The sequence below is a fragment of the Cyprinus carpio genome, chromosome B10, assembly GCF_018340385.1.
Source record: "Cyprinus carpio isolate SPL01 chromosome B10, ASM1834038v1, whole genome shotgun sequence".
NCBI classification, from domain to species: domain Eukaryota; kingdom Metazoa; phylum Chordata; class Actinopteri; order Cypriniformes; family Cyprinidae; genus Cyprinus; species Cyprinus carpio.
The window spans coordinates 9,860,973-9,887,435 of record NC_056606.1 but is presented as its reverse complement, the minus strand read 5'-3'; the positions used below and the strand labels follow the sequence as shown (position 1 = coordinate 9,887,435).

General features: G+C 40.5%; 1 protein-coding gene across 1 annotated transcript in view; it reads left to right on the top strand.

The window, feature by feature from the left end:
* Window positions 1–3,167: 3,167 nt before the first annotated feature.
* Window positions 3,168–26,463, top strand: part of LOC109093379 (protocadherin-1-like) — an 85,937-nt gene continuing 62,641 nt past the window's right edge. The window contains exons 1-3 of the mRNA XM_042732399.1: window positions 3,168–3,806; window positions 7,938–8,756; window positions 9,414–11,600. Of these exons, the coding sequence (XP_042588333.1) occupies window positions 7,965–8,756; window positions 9,414–11,600 (2,979 nt within the window). The 5' untranslated portion in view covers window positions 3,168–3,806; window positions 7,938–7,964. The remainder of the gene's footprint in view (window positions 3,807–7,937; window positions 8,757–9,413; window positions 11,601–26,463) is intronic.

Sequence of the window (26,463 nt, the reverse complement as noted above, 5' to 3'; positions counted from 1 at the left end):
TGCCTTCAGAGCGCCTGGCAGAAAAGAAGAAGTCCTACCTCTCCCTGAGGGCCGTGCTTGGGGGCCTTACACAATTTTCCACACTGCACCCTCCTCAAAACTGCCACCGCTGTTCACCACAGATCGGATTTGATGTTTGCACAGAGACCAGGGAGATGTGGCTTGTCAAAGCTTTCCTGTGTCTGTGATAATTAGGTTTAACAAGTTTGTATTGATCTTTCATAAAAGATTATGATATAAAAAGATGATGAACCATTTTAAGGATTTAGGTCATGTGATTTTAGTAACAATGCATGGTGGATTGGCTCAGTTTTATCAGTACAGAATCCTACTTCAATTGTTCTTTCTCTCTGAGTTTTTATAAACCCCCCACAGCATGGTGGAAATAATTAAATGTGTAGTTTCCAACCCCCCCAAAAAAATCATAAACGTCTGTTGCACTCTTTCCGAAGGACAAACTGCCTGCTGTCTTTCTTTTATACAGACCTCCTCTCGGCTGGTGGGAGCTGCATGATTTTAACAGACAGCATCAGGTGGCATGCTGTTACACCCAGTGTAGGAAACATCTACCGTGTTGAAAACATACAGGGCTAAAAATATTGAGTTGAATCCTCAGTTTTGCGATGTAAACACTGAATTAAGCATAGCAGGTTCTACTTTCTGCTCCGCTGGTTTCACGACAATCAATAAAGTGCCTTGGCAGACTGTTTTTAAGGTACTTAAAGTGATAGTTATGGCAAAATTGTAAATTCTGTCATCGTTTACTTACCCTCATGTTGTTCTAAACCTCCAAAACATAAGAAGAGATGTTTAGCGGAATGTTTTCTCTACAATGAAAGTGGATGGGGAACAGGGGCTGTCAAGCTGCAACAAGGACACAAAGCATACTAAAAGTAGTTCATACAAACTTGTGCGCTAAATTCAGAAGTTATTCGGTAGCTTTGTGTAAAATCTTGCTTGACAACTTCAGTCATTTTTTCATTTTACACAATTTTTCATATTGCACCGTTTTCAAAAGGCATGAGGGTGAGTAAATCTTCTTTTCAGGTAGATGATATCAATCACGAATGAAGGTTCAAGTTCAAGAATCAAGTTCACGTTAATATAATGCTTGAAAGAGATGAAGGTAAACTTGCTGGGTTGCTCTTTGTAATGGAGGGCTTGAGAATGAAGCATGATTCAAGCTCTCAATGATCTCCTTGACTAGTTAAACACTGAATACAGAATAGAAATGAGTAGAAACAGAGGTGGAGTTAGGGTGATTGACAAGATTAGACGAACATACTTCTTCCAAAATTTTATGTAGAACTCCAAGATGAAAGAACTTAATGTCAGCATACAATCACAAGTATCAAATCACTGGCATTTGCATGACATTCTCTTGCTGTCATGGCTCTTAAGATAGCAATGATGCTAACAAAACACTTAGACACTAGGTATGTTTACATGCACCATTTTGCATGGATTCATCAGAATGAATCCAATCTGCTTTCAGATTCTGAAAGTGCTGTTTATGAATCCTTAACTTTACAGTCCGATTCACCTATTCATTTAAATATACACTGTATGTATTATGAAAAAAAAAAGACTTCACTGCATTCAGAACTAGATAAGGTCACCGAAATGATGTCATCGAAGCTACTGTGAGTGCAATTGTCATTTTTGCTTTAACGACAAATCTAAAACAAATCTGGCATATGTAGGAAGAGCTTTTTTTAGCAGATATTTAGTCAACATTTGGTCTTCTCCACTGACCAGTTAATGAGAATTGAAGTGTTTACATGAAGGCTATTCAATCAGATTAAGCCATGAGTCGGATTACTATCAGATTATTTGGTTGCATGTAAACATAGCTACTGTGACACAAGACAGTGTTTTTTGTCTTCATTCTGATTTAACTGATGTCATTATGGCATGACCCCACACCTGCACCTAATTTAAACAAGAAAATAAACATAGGCTATATAACAGTAGATCTTTCCTTTCTGCTGTTGTTGTAAGTGTCTTCATTCAAAGCTTAATCACACATCTCCATTCATTCCTATATGTGCTCATTTCTATACAGTATGTTCAGGAAGGATGTCTAGCCTTCTCTTCACACCAACTGTTACACAATCTAGCATCCTTTCTTCAGCATGAGAACAACAACAGCCGCTGTGTGTGTGTGTGTGTGTGCGTGCGTGTGTGCGTGCGTGCGTGCGTGGGCGATGGGGGAGTGGATTTATGGGGTAGATTAGAGCAAACGTGAACACGCTTTGCCAGTCGTGTGTACATTCAAACGCCCGTGGGTGGCGCCAAAAGAGCAAAGAGCGCTCAGCTCTTAACTGTTGAATGCATCAAACTGTATTTGTTCATTGGATGCGATTCCAACTCGATCAATACTCATCACATTTTACGACCCAGTTGCTCAGTATTACGATCCATGCACGAGCAAGTAATGACACAGCGAGCAGAGCTCCGTGGGTGACCCTTGGGTCTGATGCTTAAAGACTTTGAAGTCACCTTTTTAAAACTAACAGCTCATTAAATGAAAAACAGATAAAGATGTTTGCTAAAAGAAATGATGATGGATGAGACTCACCTCTACGCGAATAGTAGGTTCAGAAACGATTATTTTAATAAGGCTATCACGTGGTCCATGCCACGTGCTCTAAAAGCACACTTTTTATTATTAGATTTGATTTATAGGCATTTAGTGTAATGCTATGCCTACCAGCCCAGTACAACAAAAAGCTCATTAAATTATAGAAACATTTGCAACATTTGGAAATCTCTGTTGTATATATTTCCCAACTGATTTTCGGCAATTTAAGTAACTCACTTTTCAGACAAATCCTCAGTTCAGTCCAAAGGCTCTTACAGTCAGACCACATTTCTCCTTCCGAAGTAGGCAGTTTTGAACACAAGAAAGTTCAAAGATCAATGACTCGTGAACCAATTCAGTCAAATTCTGGTTATGTGCAAATAATTCCTTGAAAAGGTCTGACCCGATTTTCTCACGACTCTGACTTGCTTATGGGAAGCAATGAAACACAATAGAAAAGGATATGGGCCACATATATTAGGCTATTAACAATTATACTATTTTCCTAATCTAAATGTGCCTTTTTCATCAAACAGCCTGTGGCGCGCGAGAGCCCCACCTCCTCTCGCTTTGCGCGTCCGCCTGCGCGCGCTTCTAGAGGGGAACAGCGCGCGGTGCTGAGAAATCTCTTCCCTCACTCTCTCACATGCATAGAAATGCGGGATTAACCCTGTGCGGAGAAGATCCCTGTGCAAAAACTGCGTTGATAGTCTACTTCTGAGGAAAGCGAAGGGGGAAACCCGACTCTATACGCTCTACCATATACTGTTACATTTTTACATTATTTCCGGTAGATTACGCGATCATTCCGTAACGAATAACGAGTGTGATAAATTTTGTGAGAACCTGTACTCTCCTAAAATGATTGTTTGAGGATTTATGGACTGAAACGGGGGAAGTTGCTGGCATTAGAACTGTTCCTGTGTTGAGAAACAACAGAAAAGACATTTCAACACCCATCATCAGCCGTAATTTCTGATTCATTAACACTTAGATGAGTGCCGACGTTACCAAACTGACGCGGAGTCCTGGGAATGGCGAGGAAAAATAACGCGGCCACTTATGGATTGGTTTCCAACGAAGGGATTTTATGTTTTCTTGATGTCTGGATTCTTTAAAGCAGGTGTTTAGGGGTCCGTGTAACCACGAAGGAAACGTCAGCTGTAGTTGATCCTCAGACAAGAAGCCTCATTCTCGGCAGGAAAAAAAGTGATCGACGAAGGTAGGCAACGAACTTTATTGACGCCACTAGAAAATGAATAAAGCTGAGAGGGAATGTTCGATATGTCGATGGGTCATATTTAAATATTCGATACACGGCTGTAAGCCGTTGCAGAAACTATAGTGATTTTGAAAGATTACGTATCGATGTCAGAGAATTGTGGCAGCCCTTGTTATTTAGAGATTCTGACCACATTTAGATTTAGACGGGGTTTATTGTGCTGCAGAATCAATCGGGCTGTTTAGGATTACATGCAAATAACCAAATGACACTTGTTTGTTGCCGCTAGTATTTAATGCGACGCGAATTCACAAATCGTATGTATTAGTGCAGTAAACGTTTTGCAGATCTTTTGGTGCGTATTTTAAGGTACCCAACATCTAGTCTTACGAAAACAGCTGCGATGAAGATAGTTGACGAACGACCAGTTGAATGTGCTGTTTGCCGTGGGCAACTGCAAGTCATGTATAACATTATTATCGTTAATATCTCGCCATCTAGCCGCACTGAGTTGGATTGTATTCCACAGGGCTGCAGATATAAAGGAAATCGCAGTGGAGCGCCCACCTGGGCTGGCAGGGTCAACAGCAGGATCAATGTTTGGTCAAATCCCTGTAAGACTGATTACAGGATTCCCCCATCCACCATCTCCACCCACAGCCCTGTCTGAGCTCAAAGGAAAGGATGGTGTGCATCTACAAAGTGGGGTTTATAAAAAAAAAAAAAAAAAAAAAAATCAAAATAAATAATTTTTTCATACCCCAAGTGAAATAATAATAAAAAAATAATTATTATAATTATTATTATTATTATTATTATTATTATTGCTACATATATGATCACATATCAGTAACAAAAAAGAAAACTAATAATGCACTTAGAAAATAAGAAATGATTCTACTCCTAATGATCTTGTGCCAAGGATAAAAATAGTGCATGGACTTTAACAGCCATTACTGAATTCATTTGCCTGTAAAATGACCTAACATTTGTCCACAGGGAAAGGTATGGCTAATAATATGGGTAACTGATTTAATTGGACTGAGCTGAAATTCTAAACCTGTTGAACCTGAATAAATGCGATAACAGATGATTTACAGCACTGCATAAAAATAAAAGGTCACAATACTTCAGGGAAAATAAAATGTCTGCATGAACTATCAGTCTCAAGAGCAGAGCGAAAATGACTCCAGAACTTGTTTAGGGTGGCTTTCATGCATGTTCATTTCTGAAATTGTTGCAGGCATCTTGTGCAGTGTAAGCAAGGCTTGAAATGTACAACTGAGGGTTCTGTCTGAAAGTGCTTGTGCTGTATTTTCAACAGACCTCTGAATATTCTCAGTACTGTGTGATACTGATACACTGGCTGAATGAGGCTGCTTCGTTTAGATTGTCTAGGCGTTTACCAGCGTTCACTAGGGAAGTAATGCATAGTGAACATATGCTCTCTTTGCCTCTCCACAGCGTGTAACAAACTGATGTCTTTGAAACAAACCCTATAGTTAATGTTTTCATCAACACATTTTTTGGCGCTTAAACTTGAGTTCAGAACTATTATAATAACCTTTTGTTCCTGAGGGAACCCTGAACAGCTAAAAATTAACAGCACTTAAATAGTTTGTATAGTGTTTGTAGACTCTTATCTGAAATGATGAGATGAAATGCTTATGCTCTTGGGGTATTTGAAGAGTCTCTTATGTAAAGTGTGTTTCCGTGTTTTACATTTTTAATATTATTATTATTATGATTTGCTGGATCCATGTATGAATCTGTGTCAATTTATTGTGGCTATTGAGGGAGTGAAAAAAATTATAATAGCTTCTACATCCTGTGAAAGGTTACATGAAAAAGCAATCAAATGAAACCCCCCCCCCCTCCACATTTCTTCAACAAAATGTGTTCACTTCACTGTGAACCGCCCCAACAAAGGCAAAATGCAATAACTACATCAATGCTAGAACTGAGGAAAAATAGCTTCAAAGTTTTTTGATTGATTTTTACACTTTTCTCTGAATCTGAGGATAGTTCAGCTAGACTTGTCTGTCAGAGGACAGATCATAGACTAAGAGACCCATTTTCAGTCATAACCCACTTTTGACTAAATGTGTAGTTATTGTGCTTTTGTCTTTGTAGGGCAGTGCAGCGTCAGTGAATTTCTATTCAGTTTGAATTGAGTGGTTATACAGTAGAACTGGCTTGTAGGTTCCTCGGTTGTGGGCAGTTTTATTGCCTGCATTTTCTTTCACAAATCATTGCATGCATTAATTCAATGACTTGGAGCAGCATACTTAAAGCCCTTAAGGTCTATAAATTCTGAGAAGAAAAAACAAACAAACAAACAAACAAAAAAAAACAATGCACCAAAACACTACAAAATTGCATTTTCTCTACTAGGCACAATGCATGGGCCAACATATCATCACCGTTATGAGTATTTTCACATCTGTAGAAGTAGATCCAGTGTCCCAGTCTCACTGCATTACTAGGGTCCACCTTCCCACTGCCATGAGCACAAGTTATTGTCTGGGCCTTCAGAGGCTGTGCTTTATGCCACAGTCCCTAATCATGTTTTTACCCTATACCCTATCAGCACAGCTAAATCGACAGGAGGCTGCCCTGTAAATGCAAAAAGAGGACACATCAATACCTGGGCAATTAGTGCATCAATACACTGCACTCCAAATCTTAACAGATACGAAGGAATTGGATTTCTGATTGGATTTCTATGCATTCTTGTGTTTAGCTATTTTGTATAACACTTATTTACTTTCCTTTGGATCATGGCCGCTTGCAAAGCCTGTATTGATTCTGGTTTGACTCATGCTCCATTCTAGATGTTACATGGATGTTTTGCATATAAACATACAAGGGCTTCAAAGACCGCAGCATTAAGTGCCCCAGCTCAATAAACTGTCTGATGTCATTTAAAGGCACAACATCTTCTCACTCAGGAAATAATTAAACTCTAAAACTATTTGGTGCTTAAAAAGGAGTGAAACCTGTATCCAGGGGAATACAGATCAAAGCAGATGCTAAAATAGAGGATTGTGATTAATGAGGAGGCCAAGCAGGTTGAAAATCAAACATGAGAGCATTACAGAGTGTAAATTAGCCTAAAACTTCTGAGCCTTGATAGGACAGATATTTCTCATCTGTCTTGTGTAAATCTGTACTTTGAGATAAGGGCTGGCCTTCAGGTACTCTGTGACCTGGGAGTGCACCGTCTTAATATACCAGTGTTTCACTGAGGGGAATCTTTCAGCCTACAGTCTGTGATGCTGAATGGTTCCTTTGCTGTGTTAGCAGTCTTCTTCGGACCTTTTGTCTCATCAGCACTTTGCATTGAGAAACTGCCTATTTTACGTTATGGGCCAATCAAATGAGTGTAACCTTCATTAAAGGGAAGTCATCCAAAATAATAGCCCCATCACTGGCTGTGAATATGCACTGGATTAAGCATATGTTTGAGGAAAGTTCATTATAAACTGCATATAAGATGGTTTAATTTATGTTGTAAATAGTACAACGCTTGCTGAGCTGTTGTTTTGAGCCTAACAGTAACCCATACCTTCTTATTAAAAAGCCCATTAAGAAGTGTCTTATTGCATGTTCTAAATCATTAATTTTCAAAAGCAGCTTAGCTTGGACAGGCACTCAAAAGGGTGATAATTAACATTTTCCTGTGTGGTATTAATAGCGATGATTTAACTCCCAGATTTAAGAAATGAATCATTTTTGCAGCAGTCATGCTACTAAATTATTGGCTGATGGTTTCAAACACTATTTTGAACGACATTTGTACAGTAGGTCTTCTTTGTCTTTCTTTACATACAAGTAATCGTCTGCTCAAAAATGAGGATGATTAATAATGTAAGATAATGAGAGAGGAGGCTTTTAGTGGTGTCGAGGGAAGAGGCATTTTCCAGAGAGCTTTTACAACACCCATCCATTTATTTATCACAAACAATACACAAAAAAAACAGTGCATTCATTCTCACCCACCCCCAGCCACTCACTCACAAATAAAATAAAAAAAAAAGCAAATTAAGTTTGTTTTTCTATGTTTGTTCAAAAGAGCAACGCATGACACACTTGTTTATGATTTAACATGTTTTTCACACTGTTTTGCAGACTGAGGTGTTACCTCTCCAAGGGCCCATGGATCTCCCTGTAGTGTTGTTTCTGCTGTTGGGACTGTTACTGGACTTGCTGAGTGGTGCGGTGGGTGGCATTCTATACCGTGTGCATGAGGAACAACCTCCAAGCACACTGATTGGCAGTCTGGCTGCTGACCAGGGCCTACCAGACACTGGACACCTGTACAAACTGGAGGTGGGCACTCCCTATCTGCGGGTGGATGGCAAAACTGGAGATATCTTTACCACTGAGATCCCCATAGACAGAGAGACACTGAAGGATTGTCGTAATAAAGGCAAGCCCTGCTTTCTGGAGTTTGAGGTGTCCGTCACAGACCTCATTCAGAATCAGAGTCCACGGCTGATAGAGGGCAGGATCGAAGTGCAGGATATCAATGATAACACACCACAGTTTCCCTCACCTGTCCTTACCCTCTCAGTTCCAGAGAACACCCACGTGGGGGCACTCTTCTCAATTCCACTGGCAACTGACAAAGATACGGAGAGAAATGGAGTAGCCGACTACACCCTAACAGCAGGACCAGAGGCTGTAGCACTCTTTGGTCTACAAGTGGCAGAGGACCGAGGTGAAAAATTACCTCAACTCATTGTATTGGGAAGCCTTGATCGAGAACGGAAAGACTCCTACGATCTCACCATCAAAGCTGTGGATGGAGGCAATCCACCTCGCTACAGCAGTGCCTTGCTGAGGGTCGTCATTGCTGATGCCAACGACAATGCACCCCAATTCGAAAAATCCTCCTACGAAGCAGAGGTCGCAGAGAACAGCCCAATTGGACACTCTGTGTTACAGGTAAAATGGCAAACATGCTAAGTCAACCTTTAGATCCGAACAAGGCAAGATAAATTGCCTCTTGCATCATGTTGGAGTGTGAAAATTTAATGAGTGCTGCATTTCCAACCTCCCAGATGTCTGTTCTTTACTTTGATGCCTTACATCAGTGGAGCAGGACCTGACTTACTAATTTCATTTCCCTTCATTTTTAGAATAATCCAGTTTGATCATCACGTACATGTTAATCTAGTTAAACAATAAATAAGTAAAAATACACATTAATTTGGTTAAATAAAATACATGCTCAATTGGTTAAATATGTAAATCACTGTAAACTACTAAAGTTGTATATAAAATATTAGATTATTGAAATGATCTGAGTAGTCTGTGAAGTTTCTAAGGAACCCCACTATCTATAGATAGCCTATGCCCCAGAAATCCTGTTATGCAATGCTTTGACTATGTTCCCAGTTTTGTGCTATAAATAGATTCACTCTGTTTAAATACCCAATATTTAATGCACAGTGTCTAATTAATGTAGTTTTGCAGTCTTGTCCTGCAGTATTCTTTGTACATTGTCTTGAGTATGTGTAAAATTCATTTTGCTGTTATTTTAGTACTTGACATTTTAACCGATTTCAGTACAAGTCTTCATAACTATATTTTCTATTGCAGGTGAAGGCTAATGATTCAGACTTGGGTCCTAATGGTGAGATTGAATACACGTTGCATCAGGCTGTTGATCCTGTGCCAAAACTTCTCCGGATAGACCGCTCATCAGGCATCATATATGTCAAAGGCTCATTGGATCGTGAGGAGATCAACAATTTGAAGTTTTACGTCGTTGCACGAGACAAAGGCCCCTCACCCAAAAGTTCTAAAACATATGTTTCTATTGATGTAACTGACCAGAATGACAATGCACCAGCAGTGGAGATTCGAGGCATTGGTCTTGTGACCCATAGTGATGGAGTAGCAAACATTTCAGAGGACATGCCTGTAGGCACTGCAGTGGCATTGGTACAGGTTTCAGACAAGGATGAGGGAGAGAATGCCGTGGTTACCTGTGTGGTTGCTGGTGATGTTCCTTTCCAGCTTCGGCCAGCCAGTGATTCATCAGTTGACAACAAGAGGAAGTATTTTCTGCAGACCACAACACCTCTGGACTATGAAAGGGTTAGGGACTACCGGGTGGAGATCGTGGCAGTGGATTCAGGCAATCCGGCTCTGTCCAGCACTAACTCTCTAAAAGTCCAAGTGACTGACACAAATGACAATTCCCCCATTTTCTCACCGACTCTGTTTGAAGTAGAGTTTGCTGAGGAGAACCAGCCAGGAGAAAAGGTGGTAGATGTGGTTGCCTCAGATGCAGACAGTGGCACTAATGCAGAGCTTGTCTACAGCATTATTGCGGACTCTTCAACAAGGGGACTATTTGAGATTGACCCTAACTCAGGTGAAGTACGTGCTCGGAGCCCTCTTGATCGTGAGCACAAGGAGCGCTACGAGTTCCGTGTTACTGCAGCAGATAAAGGGGTTCCCAGTCACAGGGGTACTGCCACAGTTGTAATCAAGGTACTTGATCGAAATGACAATGATCCCAAGTTCATGCTGAGTGGATACAGCTTCTCAGTCTTGGAGAACATGCCACCCCTTAGCCCCGTTGGCATGGTAACAGTACAGGATATGGACGAGGGTGAGAATGCTCAAGTGCAACTTTCTGTGGAACCTGATGTGGGCAAATTTGTGATCCAGAATGGTACTGGCACTATTCTGTCCAGTATCTCATTTGACAGAGAGAAGGAGAGCAGTTACACGTTCCGCTTGAAAGCTGTAGATGGAGGGGATCCACCAAGATCATCCTATGTTGGCGTGACCATCAATGTCCTCGATGAGAATGATAATGCACCTGTTGTCACCAAACCATCTAACTCATCCTTCATACGTCTATCTCCCATGGCTGCTCCAGACAGTGTTGTGGAAGTGGTCAAAGCGGAGGACATTGATTCCGGTTCCAATGCTGAGCTAGTATACAGCATTGCTGGGGGAAATCCACATGACCTTTTTTACATCTCTCCATCTAATGGCGAGATCATATTAACCAAGGAACTAACTCGGAAGCACAGTGGTCTGCATCGACTGGTGATAAAAGTGAGCGATAGGGGCAAACCTTCCCGTCACGCCATTGCCTTGGTACATATTTACGTAAATGAAACAATTGCCAACGTAAGTCACGTGGAGGCACTTGTGGGGCATAGCTTGTACACCCCACTGGACATGGACATTGCAGGAGACCCAGATTATGGTTTGGCTGCCCAAAGAAGCAACATTGTATATGGCAGTTTAGCTGGAGTGGCGGGAGTGGTCACTGTGATTGTTGTAGTGGTCTTCATCAGGCATCGCCTTCAAAGAGAAGCTAAGAGTGGTTATCAGGCTGGCAAGAAGGAGACCAAAGATCTGTATGCCCCCAAGCAAGGGCCAAAAAGTGGCAAGGGGAGAAAGGGTAAAAAAGGTAAGCCACCAAAGTCACCTAAACCTCTTGGAGAGGATGAGGAAGTAAGCCTTCAAAAGAGTCTGAAATTTAACCTTGATGGGGTCAACGACAGCCCCAGGATCCATTTGCCTCTGACATATCCGCCTGGAAGCCCTGACCTAGGCAGGCACTATCGTTCCAATTCCCCATTGCCCTCCATCCAGCTCCAGGCCCAGTCCCCATCTGCCTCCCAAAAGCATCAGGCTGTCCAGGAGCTCCCAGCCGCCAACACCTTTGTGGGAACAGGCGGTGATGACAACTCCACCGGCTCAGACCAGTACTCGGATTACAGCTACAAGACCAATCAACCAAAATACAGCACAAAAACGGTACCAATATTTATTTCTGATTTTATATGTGTAATGCTGTGATGGAAAAAATAGTTTTGCTTGCAAATGCTGATATGGGTCATTTCAATTTTGTTCAGAGTGGTACTTGTGCTAAAGTAGTGAGTGTTGATATATGAATATTTTGCTATATGCTAAATAACATTCTCCTCATTTCGTTCATTGTGGGTTAATTTACAATATATGACATGAAAAGACCATCTTGCCAACAAGAATCTGTCTGTTTGAAAGATGTCAAAAATGGCTCTTGTATTGCATCATGTACCCTTTTATATATTATCTGGCCACCAGTTCACTGTCTGAAAATACACTTCAATTTACTTTGTGATCAGACAATTGCAAAGGTCCAGTCATGAAATGATTTCATTATATTTTTTGTAATGTGGGTAGAGTGCAAAATGGGCATATTTGCTAGAGCTCATGTTTTCTCAGATTTCTCATGAAATCCGATCTACTCGGTGAGAGGGGCCTGTGTGACCTGCCGCTAATGAATAAGTCCAAAGTCATTTTCTTTGGCTCAGATGCCTATTCAGTCTGACCCATTTAGATGCCAATTCAACATGCTAATTTCAGATGAAATCCAAGGGGAAATAAAAGTAAAGCAACTGGTGCTACAATTTGTGTGTGGATCAAGGGAAAACAAGAAATTTCAAATTGAGTGTAATCTCCAGTGAGAGTGGTAGTGAAGTTTACTGGGCAGAGGCTTGAGACAAAAAGCAAGGGCACATGGGTCCTGACTCCGTCAGTACCAGTCTGGTGTTTGATAAAGCCAGCAGATGCTAGATGACAGTCAGGGTGAGTGCAGGCCTTTGCAGACTCACTGACTGGGGAGAATAGTTACCCACGGCAGCTCCCACACCGTGATGGGACAGCATATGGCATGGAAGTGACAATAGACTCCAGCTATGGAGAGTGTGCTGCACTGATGTGTATTGTTTGTGTGTGTGTACTTCCAGGCTTTTGAATGTACTCATGTAATCCATTTGTGTGAATGTGGGCTGAGTTTCCTCTGTGTGGACTGGTTTCAGCAAGTCGACCTCACCGATCAGATTCTTACAATGTGACATAAGTTACATAAATGGATATTTGTATCTGTGAGAGTTGACTGATAGGTGTATAAACAAGGGACAGATGTTGACTCGTGTGACATTTCTTGGCAGATGTGAACTCGTGAGGGAATCCCCTCTCCATCACATCCCAAACCCACATCAGGCTTAACAGATTGACCAAAATAAAAAAATAAAATCTCAGCCAAACTGAGTGACAGATGTGGAGAGTGGAGCGTGACAGAGCGAAATGGTAATACGCTCACCGATGACTCAGTGTGCGTGGCAATGTGCTCAGGTGCGTGACATCCTTGGCTCAAGCTCTCCTAGTTTAAGCTCTGATGAGTGTAAACACAGTGGCCTTGTTTGCCGATTATTGCCAGTGAGGATTGAGCGTGATGACTGGCTTCACTGCTTTCCTTCCTGGTCCGTAAAAAAAACTCATTAAGAGGAGTTTGTTTGTTCGGAAAAGACTTCTCCTGAGGTGTGAAAAAAAAAACCTCAACGCTCAATTCACAGTAGCATGGCCTGACTCCGTGAGCAGAGATTTGTTTGAACTGTGTTGCTGTGTGGTTGTATTTGTGCGTGTGTCTTTCACAGTTCATGGATCTTCCCAAAACTCCCTCCCTATAACCTCTAAATGTGTTAGAGACTGTGTGACAGTTACCGAGGGGACTGCATAGGCTCATCAAGTACAGTGTTGATAATTAGCTCGGTCATGGCAAAGATCTAACACCTTTTTTGTGATGTGTTCCTCTCTCTCCAGAGCAGCCTTGAGTGAGAGACATAGCACATAGACAGGGATCAAGGGAGAGACCTTCCCAGTTATTTTTAAATGGGCATGATGAGAGCTTGTGAAGCTGTAAATCTGCGCTTAAATTAAACCCATACAATTCAAATGCCTTATTAGACAGAGATAACACTCTGCCCCCCCCCCCCCCCCCCCAAAGTCATTTTCTTTGGCTCAGATGCCTATTCAGTCTGACCCATTTAGATGCCAATTCAACATGCTAATTTCAGATGAAATCCAAGGGAAATAAAAGTAAAGCAACTGGTGCTACAAATTGTGTGTGGATCAAGGGAAAACAAGAAATTTCAAATTGAGTGTAATCTCCAGTGAGAGTGGTAGTGAAGTTTACTGGGCAGAGGCTTGAGACAAAAAGCAAGGGCACATGGGTCCTGACTCCGTCAGTACCAGTCTGGTGTTTGATAAAGCCAGCAGATGCTAGATGACAGTCAGGGTGAGTGCAGGCCTTGCAGACTCACTGACTGGGGAGAATAGTTACCCACGGCAGCTCCCACACCGTGATGGACAGCATATGGCATGGAAGTGACAATAGACTCTAGCTATGGAGAGTGTGCTGCACTGGTGTGTATTGTTTGTGTGTGTGTACTTCCAGGCTTTTGAATGTACTCATGTAATCCATTTGTGTGAATGTGGGCTGAGTTTCCTCTGTGTGGACTGGTTTCAGCAAGTCGACCTAACCAATCAGATTCTTACAATGTGACATAAGTTACATAAATGGATATTTGTATCTGTGAGAGTTGACTGATAGGTGTATAAACAAGGGACAGATGTTGACTCGTGTGACATTTCTTGGCAGATGTGAACTCGTGAGGGAATCCCCTCCATCACATCCCAAACCCACATCAGGCTTAACAGATTGACCAAAATAAAAAAATAAAATCTCAGCCAAACTGAGTGACAGATGTGGAGAGTGGAGCGTGACAGAGCGAATGGTAATACGCTCACCGATGACTCAGTGTGCGTGGCAATGTGCTCAGGTGCGTGACATCCTTGGCTCAAGCTCTCCTAGTTTAAGCTCTGATGAGTGTAAACACAGTGGCCTTGTTTGCCGATTATTGCCAGTGAGGATTGAGCGTGATGACTGGCTTCACTGCTTTCCTTCCTGGTCCGTAAAAAACTCATTAAGAGGAGTTTGTTTGTTCTGAAAGACTTCTCCTGAGGTGTGAAAAAAAAAAACTCAACGCTCAATTCACAGTAGCATGGCCTGACTCCGTGAGCAGAGATTTGTTTGAATGTGTTGCTGTGTGTTGTATTTGTGCGTGTGTCTTTCACAGTTCATGGATCTTCCCAAAACTCCCTCCCTATAACCTCTAAATGTGTTAGACTGTGTGACAGTTACCGAGGGGACTGCATAGGCTCATCAAGTACAGTGTTGATAATTAGCTTGGTCATGGCAAAGATCTAACACCTTTTTTGTGATGTGTTCCTCTCTCTCCGGAGCAGCCTTGAGTGAGAGACATAGCACATAGACAGGGATCAAGGGAGAGACCTTCCCAGTTATTTTTAAATGGGCATGATGAGAGCTTGTGAAGCTGTAAATCTGCACTTAAATAAAACCCCCCTCTTCAAAATGCCTTATTAGACAGAGATAACAGGCTGCCCTTCATCTCCAACATCCCCCCTCTTCACCATGGGCTGCCCTTCATCTCCAACTGGAGGGAGGAAGATTGGAAGGCAAGGATTCAGGTTGGATTTTGGGGTGGGCTTTAATAAGTGAAACACATCTCTTAACCTTGCAAGTGCCAGTGTGTTAGAAGAACGCTCATAAAACACTCAACACACACACTTGGGGTGGGCAGGTTATGGTATAAATTAAGAGATGGCAGAAATGTCTCATCTGTCAAAGATTTCGCATCTATACCTAATCGTATACATGACTGCTTTGTTTTTACTGACGAGGAGGAAGTTTTATAAAGGGAGCAGTGTGAAGCACAGTTTAGTTATTTATGTTACCTATGTGTTTCAAAACTTTCCAGCAGAATGCAGTTATATGAAATGTTGGAGTGTGCTTTTTTTTCTTTTATTTTTGACAATAACATTCTTTAAGTCAAAGAAAAAATGATGCTTTATTGTCTGTGACAATGTGACACACATTCTAACTCAGAGGTAACGATAATGCATAAGTTCACTTTTTCCAGAGGTTAGTTGTTTTATTCCATCTATGCTGTGCAACGCAACTACCATGTTCTGATGTAGAACCCAGATGTACTGTGCCATGTTTACCAGCAGAGGAATGCACACACATGCACAGAAATTGTTGAATAAATTCATTATTTTTGTTTTGTTATTTTTGGGTGAACAATACCTTTAACATTAAAGCTGGTCACAGATATATTTACAGTATATTGGCTATTTTACTATGGCTTCAAATGTGGTTCGGACAACTGGAATTTATCATTGGAACTATCGGTTTTCTAGTGTTTCTTTTTAAAATGTTACTTAATGTAAATGTTAAAAAACTTAGTCTTTTTGTTGTTGTTGCAAGTATTTACAGGTAAAATGTGTGATTTCTGAGCCGCTAAAGCTATTAAACACAGTTGCAAAAATAATGTTTGCCCTAACGCATTTAAAAAACTGGTTGGACGAACAGGTACTTCTGTCCCAAACTAACACCATTAGTTCAGCCATTAATTATATATCCAGACTCCAGTCGGGTCCCTCAAACAAACAGATTGCAATTCCATGTAATGCAGCTAAGGGTGCAGAAATATCACACTTTACCTTTAATTCACTAAACCATTTTAGTTCATTTTACAGGACAAATAATAATTGTGATCAGGGCCGTGCACAGACATTTTGAGGGGCAGTGGCCCAAACCAAAAAAAGGGGTACAAGGATGTTGGGTGCTTGTTAATACATTGTGAAAGATGTTTTCTCTGTTTTGGAGGAATGAGCATTGTTAAATTATGTCACATTGCACCATCACTTTAGATTAGGGGTATATAATTTTATCAGTTGTTTATTATTCATTCTGCAATACATAGGCCTATTACTGTTATAGTTTTCATTAATAACCATTTCTATATACGATAGATGATAACTTTGTCTAGTGCCCTTATGAATGTTGTTGGCACAACTTTGAGAAGATTTAACTACAATATGAAATCAGTTTAACTATCAGTATAAGTTCTGGCAGTGCTGCCATATATTGCTATGAAAGCAAATAAAAATAAATAAATAAAAATATCTTTCCACCTGTAGTCACTAATGGCCAGCAAACTCTCTGTTTAGTCTGTTTTTAGGAAGGCTACAACTTTGGTGTTCAACATATTGTTTCAGAAACAAACAATTAAATATTGAAATTTAATCTTCATTTGGTTGTTTTTATGTTGTTAAAGTTAACTTTAAGAAAAGAAATATGACTGTCTGTAAAAGGAAATTGTTAAATTAGTTTTTAAATTATTTATTTCACATGGGTTTGAAATAAGTCATGGCCTAATGGTTAGAGAGTATGACTCCTAACCCTAAGGTTGTGGGTTCGAGTCTTGGGCCGGCAATACCACGACTGAGGTGCCCTTGAGCAAGGCACCGAACCCCCAACTGCTCACCAGGTGCCACAGCATAAATGGCTGCCCACGGTGTGTGTGTGTTCACTGCTGTGTGTGTGCACTTTGGATGGGTTAAATGCAGAGCATGAATTCTGAGTATGGGTCACCATACTTGGCTGTATGTCACGTCACTTCACTTCATCAGATTTGGTCAGATGGTCATTTTACACACAAATGGTGCATCTTACCCACTGACTCAACTCGGGTCAACTTACCCCAAACCTGGGGTAAACTGAGCCATGGAAACAGTTTTTTATAAGAAGCCATATTTTTAGAACCCTTTGTCATAGATACATTCTGATCATTTAAAATGATAGGAATATTTTAATTAGGATAGGATATATTCTTTAATTGTACTTCTGCGTAATTTTCCCTTATCTTGAGGACCACATTAGTAAAAAAGGGCTAATCTTATTGCACTCTCCCCTATAAGTATTAGACATTAAATGTAATATTTTACACCATAAATCTATATTATATACTAATAAAAAAAAACTAATTTAGAACATTTATACTACTTTTTTTTAACTATTTATAGGCCTACTATTAATATGGTTTTCATAAAATATGATGTGTTATAGATTACTAGTATCAAGACAAGTGATTATAATGGGAAATATACTTAATTACAAGAATTAAAGTGTAACAAATTGCTAAATCTAGGCTATATGATGATTTACCTGCTGGCTTGCTGGAGCTTTGTATTCTTGTTTGTAATGTTAAACTGCCTTTAGCAGTCGCTCTTTCTCTCTCTGTCTTCTTTTTTGTGAAGGCATTTTTTATTTTATTTTTATTTTTTTGTCTACAAAGTGTGCCAACAACAGCAAATTTGGTGTTATCTATATTAGATCTGATCAGGTACAATAATTTGATTAGACATTCTAATTCCAAGAACATGGATATTTTGTACAACACTTTTAGAAGGCCGAGTCATTACTGACAAAAACGAACAAACTACCAACTAATTACTAATTCAGTGGATTCAACCACTGACTAATGTGGATCGTAATGCATCTACCTGTTAATGAACGAGCTTCGGGGACTATGGTCTCCACTCTCTAGAGAGCGGCACACAGATTGAGTGAGGCTGTGGAGCGGGCGGGAAACACGGAGCGAATTCGCGGAATCAGTGGATATTTAGGAGCTCGATATCAGACAGCTTTGAGCTGAGGTGATGGGGGGATTGGTGAGAGGGGCACCTCAGCCAATGTGGGCAAAGGGGCAGTGACTCTAGCCACCGGGCCACCCCCCTGTGCACGGCCCTGATTGTGATACAGTCATACACTACAGATAAAGTGGTATAAAATTTCTCATAACCTGATATACGATTTATAAGATTCAGTTCACCCTCACTCATTCAGGCTGCTTTAACCATCCAGGGCACGGCAAAACTAAGTAAAAGCACTAATGTGCAGGCTAGCAAACCATTGTAGCTGAAAAATTGCTCCAAGCCAAGCCTTTCCCTGTTATCTCCACTCCATCTCTCTATCTTCATATCTACCACACACGCCTCAAATCCTCTGGCAAGCAAAGTTTTAAGATAAGAGGATCTACCATCAAAATGTTGCCTTTCTACCGAGCGTTCTTCCTTTTCCTCGCCGTCATTTCCTTTTTCCCTTTACTAAATTATGCACCCTATATAACAAATCCAGTATGGCCGTAAATCAGCCCCAGCACCAAGAGAAACTAAAAGAGTAAATATTCAGTACCTTTAGAGCTCCATACTCTTTGTATGGTTCATCTCCTACTCAAATATTCACTATGTGAGGCTGCCTCAAGGCCCTTCCCAAAATCCCACATTTTGAGCATCTGCTCAACCCAGCTCTGGCTAATATCCATAGCAGAATGCAGCCGTAAACCTCAAACCTGGCGCCCACCCTCTCAGATCTCCCCTCAGTGAATACAGCCCATAATACTCTCAGACTGCTCCTCATTAGAGCACAATACTGCCGGCACTCAGCTCCCTCTCGGTGGACCAATCTACTGTCAGGTGCGAAGGCCTCACAGGCTCATGCTCAGCGTGAAGGCAACTGCTGCACTTACAGGGATTCAGGAGTTCGAGGCACCCTCTCTGCCTCCAGCCTGTGGGAGCGAGCAACTAAGCAATTATCAAGAAATACTTTGCAATTATATTCTACAGAGATTGCTCACACTGAGGGAAATTAGCACAATAAGAAGAAATTCCATTGCACATACAGCCAGTATTACTGTGTCAACATGGCAGATGTCGTGAAGACAGCAGGGTGGGTCACATATGCAGTCTTGTTTGCTCTTGGAGTCTCGCATTATGGTCTCACTGGGACTAACAAGTCTCTGCAGGCACTTACGGACTGACTGGTCTTGGCTGACACTTCAGAATCGATTGACCTGGACAAGTGCTCAGGGATTTAGTGCACTGGGCAGACATATTCCAAATGAGTAATCTTGTCCAGTAGTGATAAGTATAGCCAAGAAAGACGGTTGTAGACATTTTGTAGTCAAACCAAATTTTGGCCACCAACCAATTTTAGTATGTTCAAGCTGGTTCTTCTTCCAAAATGATTCACTAGATATAACCACTCTATTGGATCTCTACTTCAAATAAATGAGACCGCCATGACATTTTCAGCCTGGGCTAATCGATTCTCATGATCTTGACAAGCACACTGGGATGGGCCCTGCAGAACTGACACAGTAGAATTGGATCATCTCTCTCTGTCTCTCTCCTCCTCCCTTCATCTCAAAAGGACACAAACTCTTTCAGAAACTTAGGGTTTTGAGTACTGGAAAGGCCTTGCGTAAATCTTCACGCCTCTGGTCCGGTCCCTGTATGTGTTGTTGGTGATTTCGATCTATCACAATGATTACCTGTTAAGAGGGATTACAGCCCCTACCCAGGAGGTGCTTCACTGGCAGGAGACGGTTTCTGAAGGAGATGGCTGATGCTGTTGAGCTGTTCGACAGCAAAGCATAGCGCACCATAGTAGCACACAGATGTGCGACTAATGATAGTGTCGTCGAAGACAAGGATGACAATAATGATAATGATTATGGTAATATGCAAGTGTTCACAGTCAGATTCATTTCCTCCCAAATATATTTCTGCACACAAGCACAAGGAGCTTGATTTATGCGAATGTTGTCTTGGAAGCATTTTTCTACATGGGTGTTTACGAAGTGCTGTCATTTTTTTTTGTATTGCGCCAGAGGCAGAGCATCTCTGATTTCATCATATTACATTCTTGCTTATGATATGAGAATAGAAAGCTATGATAAGCATGAATGTAGATAGGTTGTGCTGCCACAATTATGAATAATTTTCATACAAATAATAGCAATCATTAATTCACTTTCCATTAACAGCACAGCTTTTTGAAACTCAGCCAACCTGGGTATTATATTATAGTGATATATTGATGTACAGTTTAAAGACATTTCATGGAATTTCAACATTGGTTTAAACTGTGGATGGTAATATGAGATTGGAATTTAAAGTGCTTGATAATTACGATCAGATCAATCAGGTGATTTTGTAATAACTGTGACAGGCCTATAGAGAGTGACATTCTCCATTTCCCTAACTGTTTGCCCGAGCAGATGAAAGGCAGTGGCAGTTGTATTCTGTGCCCCTGTCTCATTTCACCACCGACAGAAACACGTTCTTTGAGTCACCAATGGTGAGAGTTGCACTTAATAAAAAATGAGAAGCTCCTTTAGGGAAAGCTATGTAGAGGCTCAGCTCCCTTGTGGCATTGCCTTTAGCTCAAATATTTTATCACTACTCATTCCAGCCTCCTTTACCTTCCGCCAGGCAGATTAGTGCTTTTATCAATAAGCAGCTTAGCACCAGTGCTTCTCTCAATAATGTCCTATGCCATTTCTCTCCTGCTGCTGTAACTCCTAGATGCTTCTCTTTCTTTCGCCCTTCCTCTATACCGTCTGAGTGGTTTTAGTTGTTTTCCTTTACAGTGATGTGGAAAAGTTTTTTTTAATATTTAATTTAATTTTAAATTTTTATTTTTTATTTTTTTTAAGTCAACATAATGCATTTTCCCCAGAGGTTAAGTTGTCCCTTTTAACAATACTTTAATTAATTTTAATGTGTGCATAAAATGATAAAATGTCTAATTTAGCCAATAATACAACATAACTAGCAATTAATAAACTAAGTAAGTTTATTAATAGTTTATTAACTATATTAACTAACTAATAGTTTATTAACTAAGTCTAAATAGGGTTTAGAGAGACTTAAGGGTGATTAAAGGTGCCATGTGTCATGTCTGGCAAAAAAAATCAAGTCATACTCCACATTCCATACCAGATGGGGGCAGTATGCCTCAATAAAGTGAATTGGTCTACTGTAGAGTAACAAACGAGAAAAGGCATAGTCTCTATGCTCCGCCCCTACCTTCACAACAACCCTAGAGCCATAGCCGAAGCCTAAGAGGACGTTTTGACTCCAGAGGAACGTTAGGTGATGTCAAGTGATTTTGAAACATGACATCTTCAAGCTACTCCCCTTCACCTTTACCAGTGAATATGTTCATATTCGTTTTGTTCATATTACATTTTGAGTTGTATATACACATTATTTGAATTAAATTAATTTGACAGACAGCATTCTGTCAACATCATTGGTCAACATCAGACAGCTGATGTTGACCAAGCTAGCGCCAACCAACGTAACCAGAGCTGCCAACTCTCAAGCATTCACGTGAGACTCTTTTCACACGCTTTCACGCCACACATCAATTTTCTCACGCACAGAAAAACCACGAAACAAAGAGGACACGGAGACCAACAGACTAGACAGAGCAGGTTAGTTATGATATAAAAAAATATCAGATTCTGTCATATATCAAGTTTGATTTTCATTAGCAAAAATTTGACCGCTCTGAATATAGTGAGTGAGTGTGCGCGCGGCCGGGGCTCTCTCTCTCTCTCTCTCTCTCTCTCTCTCTCTCGGGTTCATTATCATCGAAGACATTTCAAGCTTCTTAGGTAATGTTACATTTAAGCATCAGCTTGGTAGAGACGGGCTTTGGTAGATAACAGGTGAAAACCGGATCGGATCTGTGGGTAAGTTATAGCTAGCTAATTATCACACGCAGCTACGGTTAGCCATCGCTAACATCAGCACGTTTATCGAACAGCCTTCGATACATTTCTATGTTATAACTTCCCGACAAAAATACGCAAACATATAAAACAAACTTCTAGCGAAATACTAACAGCATCTTACTTACCAATCCAAAAGAAATGTTGCAAGTTCGGAGTCGAACCTCATTTCTTTCAAGTCCATCAGTTGTCTCCAGCGATGGAAAGCAGTGCCGATGTCTACTCTGTTTCGGCTCCTTTTCTTATCGGATTTGATTTGTGATTCCGAGCGCGGTTGTTTCCCTGTAGCGGGTGGTGGTGGTAGGTGTCTCTTGCCAAGGGCTTCAGCCATCCTTCCGCTCTCTTCCCTGAACTGAAATGAAGTAGTGGGTCTGTACTTTCCACACGATTGACATCAGGTTCAAGTACGCCCACAAGCCGTGCGAGTTATTCGTGTATTGCAGGTTGGCTGGTGGTTATGTTGCCCGCATACCGCCTCCCATGGCCGAAACTGGTATTACGACACCTGTCTCGCCGTGGCTAGTAATGCTAATGCTAATTAAGGTTGATATCTCTGCAGGACTATAGCTTGACATTTTTTTAATGACATCATCGCCCTTATTTCTTCTCATTCTAGTGAACTATCCTTCAAAACACTCGTAAAATTATAAATCAATTAACACAAATCAAAACATTAAGTGATGACAGATTTATTCTTTTTTTGAGTGAACTATCCTTCAAAACACTCGTAACAGTATCAATATTTTAGGATAAATCCACACATCCCTACTAATTTATTGAGCCATTCACAGTTTCACTGTACCGGCTGTGAGTGCAGATTGGAAAATATATTGGGTCAGGAAGAGAAAAATAAAATAAAAATGCTGCATAAATAGTGTTAATTCATTTTTATGTGTTAAACAGTTCATATTAAATTAAGAAATTATCCCTAAATTATATGTTTGTGTGTGTGTGTGTGTGTGTGTGTGTGTGTGTTATATATATATATATATATATATATATATATATATGTATGTATGTACATGTATGTATGTATATACAGTATATATATATATATATATATATATATATATATCTGACCTACAATATATATATTTAGGCTTATATTGGTGAGGCGAGTCAATTTTCCTGACCTACATGCATTTTTTGTTTTGTTTGTTTGTTTGTTTGTTTTCTGGCAACATTGTCCCCGAGAAGAGCGCTATCTATGCATCATTTATATGTAGAGTGATTTATTTGCATCATTGACAACTAGTTCCGTTGTTGGTTTAAGATTGATAACTATTGTACAATATGAAACTGTTTGTAAATGCAATTTTTTAGGTTAGTTGGGACTACATTCGAGGGAATATTGTGTTTCAAAGTAGAAACTGACACTTTTTTTGTATCTGTGTGACTCAAAGAAGCCCTGTATGCTAGATAAAATATAATTAGTTTTTTTCACTCGTGCTTCAGTTTTTAGTTCTGTCTTTTGTGTTCTTTCACCCTTCCTTCATCTTGCTTTATCTTTCAATAAGCAAATATAAGTTGTTATTTTGCTCATTCAGAGGCCAACAAGGCCAGTCAGATTTCTGAGGTGTCAGTAATGAAGTGGCTCATTCTCTCAGTGCGATGAAAAATCTACTTTGCATGATGTAATTGCCTCGTCATAGGCTTTGTATGATAACTGTGAAGCACAACATTTCTCTGTTTGGTGTGTTGCCATGGAGAAATGGGCAGCAGCTCTGCACTTGCTGAGGCTTATTTGGAAATATTGATGATATTAAAATTGAAGGCACTTTAAATAAAAAGGCAAACAATCTCCCGAAGACTGAAGATGCCCTGAGCCTCATATATTTTCATTTCCTTAATATAATTTTCAGATTTGACAGACTGAGAAGATCTTGCTTTGCCATCTCACTAACAATACTTCATTTAAGCAAGCGTTGAGGATGGCTGGTAACATGTTTTTGAAGTTGGCTTCCCACCATGCTTCGTAACTAGCTAAACTAATAGGTAGAGTATCACAAAAAAAAAGCACAAACCAACCTGAAGACTAATGTCAGTCCATGCCAGCCCAAAAATGGCATCCAACCAGAGTTGGTTTAGTGGACACTGGTGTCAGTCTCTTCTGTGGGTCAGTGGGAATATGTCAGCTGAAGAGAGTGAAACAAGGACAAAGACCTCTCAGACATCTCACCCCATTAAAGCAGTAGAGATCTGAACGCAATCCATTAAGCTCCATTAGAGAGGTATACATTCACACACGCACTAACACCTTCACAGCCTAGGAGTGGTGTGTTGTTACACTTACAATCAAGTTTCATTATTCAGACATACCATTCATACATAATGCAAGTTACAAACCATAAAAACACGGGTTCATATTTGACCATGATATGTGTCGCCGCAGAAAAGATGCCTGGGGGCAGACTTGGTAGAGCTTTGCTTTTATAAACCTACTGTTAATATCACTTTCTGCAAGCATACCCTGATCACGATTGCAATTTGCATTGGAAATCTACAGGACATGCTTTTTTTGTACAGGAAGGGTGTCAGGAAATGAAGGAACAGTCCTGCAGTCATGATGCGCTTGCTCTAATTCTCTGGTTTTGAGCTGTCAGTGACTCAATCATGCATCACACCCTGGCACAAACAAACAAGGAGATACAACTAAATCAATTCTTCAAATCCACCGCTCATCATCAGAGGCTTGTCAGTCAAGCCCCTCGACAGCCCCAAGACGGACTCACTCTTACTGAGATGTCAACGAGCAGGCTCAACACCTGACCCCGTCAAAATACAAGTCCTAATAAGATCTTCCACTCTTTATCTCCACCCCTGAAGAGAATTGCTACATAGTGCAGTTTTGGAGAAACCAGCAAACCAATTATGTTCAAATTGCTCAGCCCACATCTTCAGCGGCAAGTGTGTTTAAGGCCTAGTTTAATATCCAAGGCTTCAAAACTATTCGTAGTCATGATGGAAAACATTAATTTTCTTGTGTCCTGGATTGGAGTATAATCCACTTACCGCGAAAAAAGTGAGAAACCACCAAAAAAAAAAAAAAGTGCTGAAGAGATATGCTGTTGCATAATTCTCTCTCCTGCTTTTCCTTGCTGACATGAGCAGTGATCATTATTTCTCTCACTGTCTTCACCCCACTGGGAAGGTAGGATATTAGAAAATTCCATGAATATTGAGCTCTCCCTGGCATTTTGGCAGTGGCAGAAATTATGTTCTCTGCTGTTTCATGTTGGCAGTAAAAGAAACAAGGCTTAATTGCGTAAGTCTATAAAATGGGGTGAGGAAGAAGAGCTTCTGACAATGTAAATTGTTCTGATGCGCCTCCTTGTATTAGTCTCAAAAGCAAGAATGTCAACCGGAATGTAGTCAAGGGTGACGAGGAAAAGAAAGAAACACTGAATGCATTCAGACAAAAGCCAGCTCTTCAAGTACCCCATGGAATCAGTCTTCGGTTTAGCCATCTGCAAAATAAACTTCTTGAACTCAACGATGTGGTGTAACATGCTCAAATCCACCTGGGACCAAGGAATGGTACATTTGCAATTTTATATTGGTCTGTGTATGCGGTGTTGATTTCTATTTAAATGGATGATATTTCTTACTACATTGATTCCGGAAGCTTTTCCCCCGCCCCCCTGTAGAACTGGTCACTGGTGTTGAATAACATGGCTACACTTGATCCAGATCCAATATTTTCCTCCATGTTGGAATCCCTTGTCTGACTAATAACTATGCACTGGTGTGAAAGAGAGCAAGAGAGAAAACGAGAGAAGAGACACGCAGGGAAAGCGTCCACTGTGGTCTAATCCTTTATTTCCCGTGGTAAGAGATTCTTCGGGTGAGTGCACTAAAGCACGTTCAGAGATGATTATTTGCATGGCAGTCTCATGCTCTTATCTGGATAGAAGGCATGTTTAAACACAAAGGCCAATGAGAAGAGAGGCAGAGATAGCACTGGACAATGCACCCGTGATAATTATCTGTTCAAAGCACTTGTCAGGATGAAGAAATCCAATTAAAGCGCTTTAAAAAAAAGCCGGAAAATAGGATAAAACCACAGAGTCGATGCACGGATGGTGGTTGCGTTCATTAGCTCCTTCATCTCTGACCCTGACAGACAGACATGTTTTGTGTAGGATTTTTTGCCCTCATTTTCTCGAGCCTTGAACCTCGACGATACAACACAGACTCACAACAATTGCCACACTATCAGTACAGATTAGACAAACATCCAATCTCTTTAACTCATGTTTTTTGTTTCCATATCATGAGAAGATAATTGATGATAATAACACATCATTATCAGTGTTATTTCTATAACTGTAATCAGAATGCAGAGC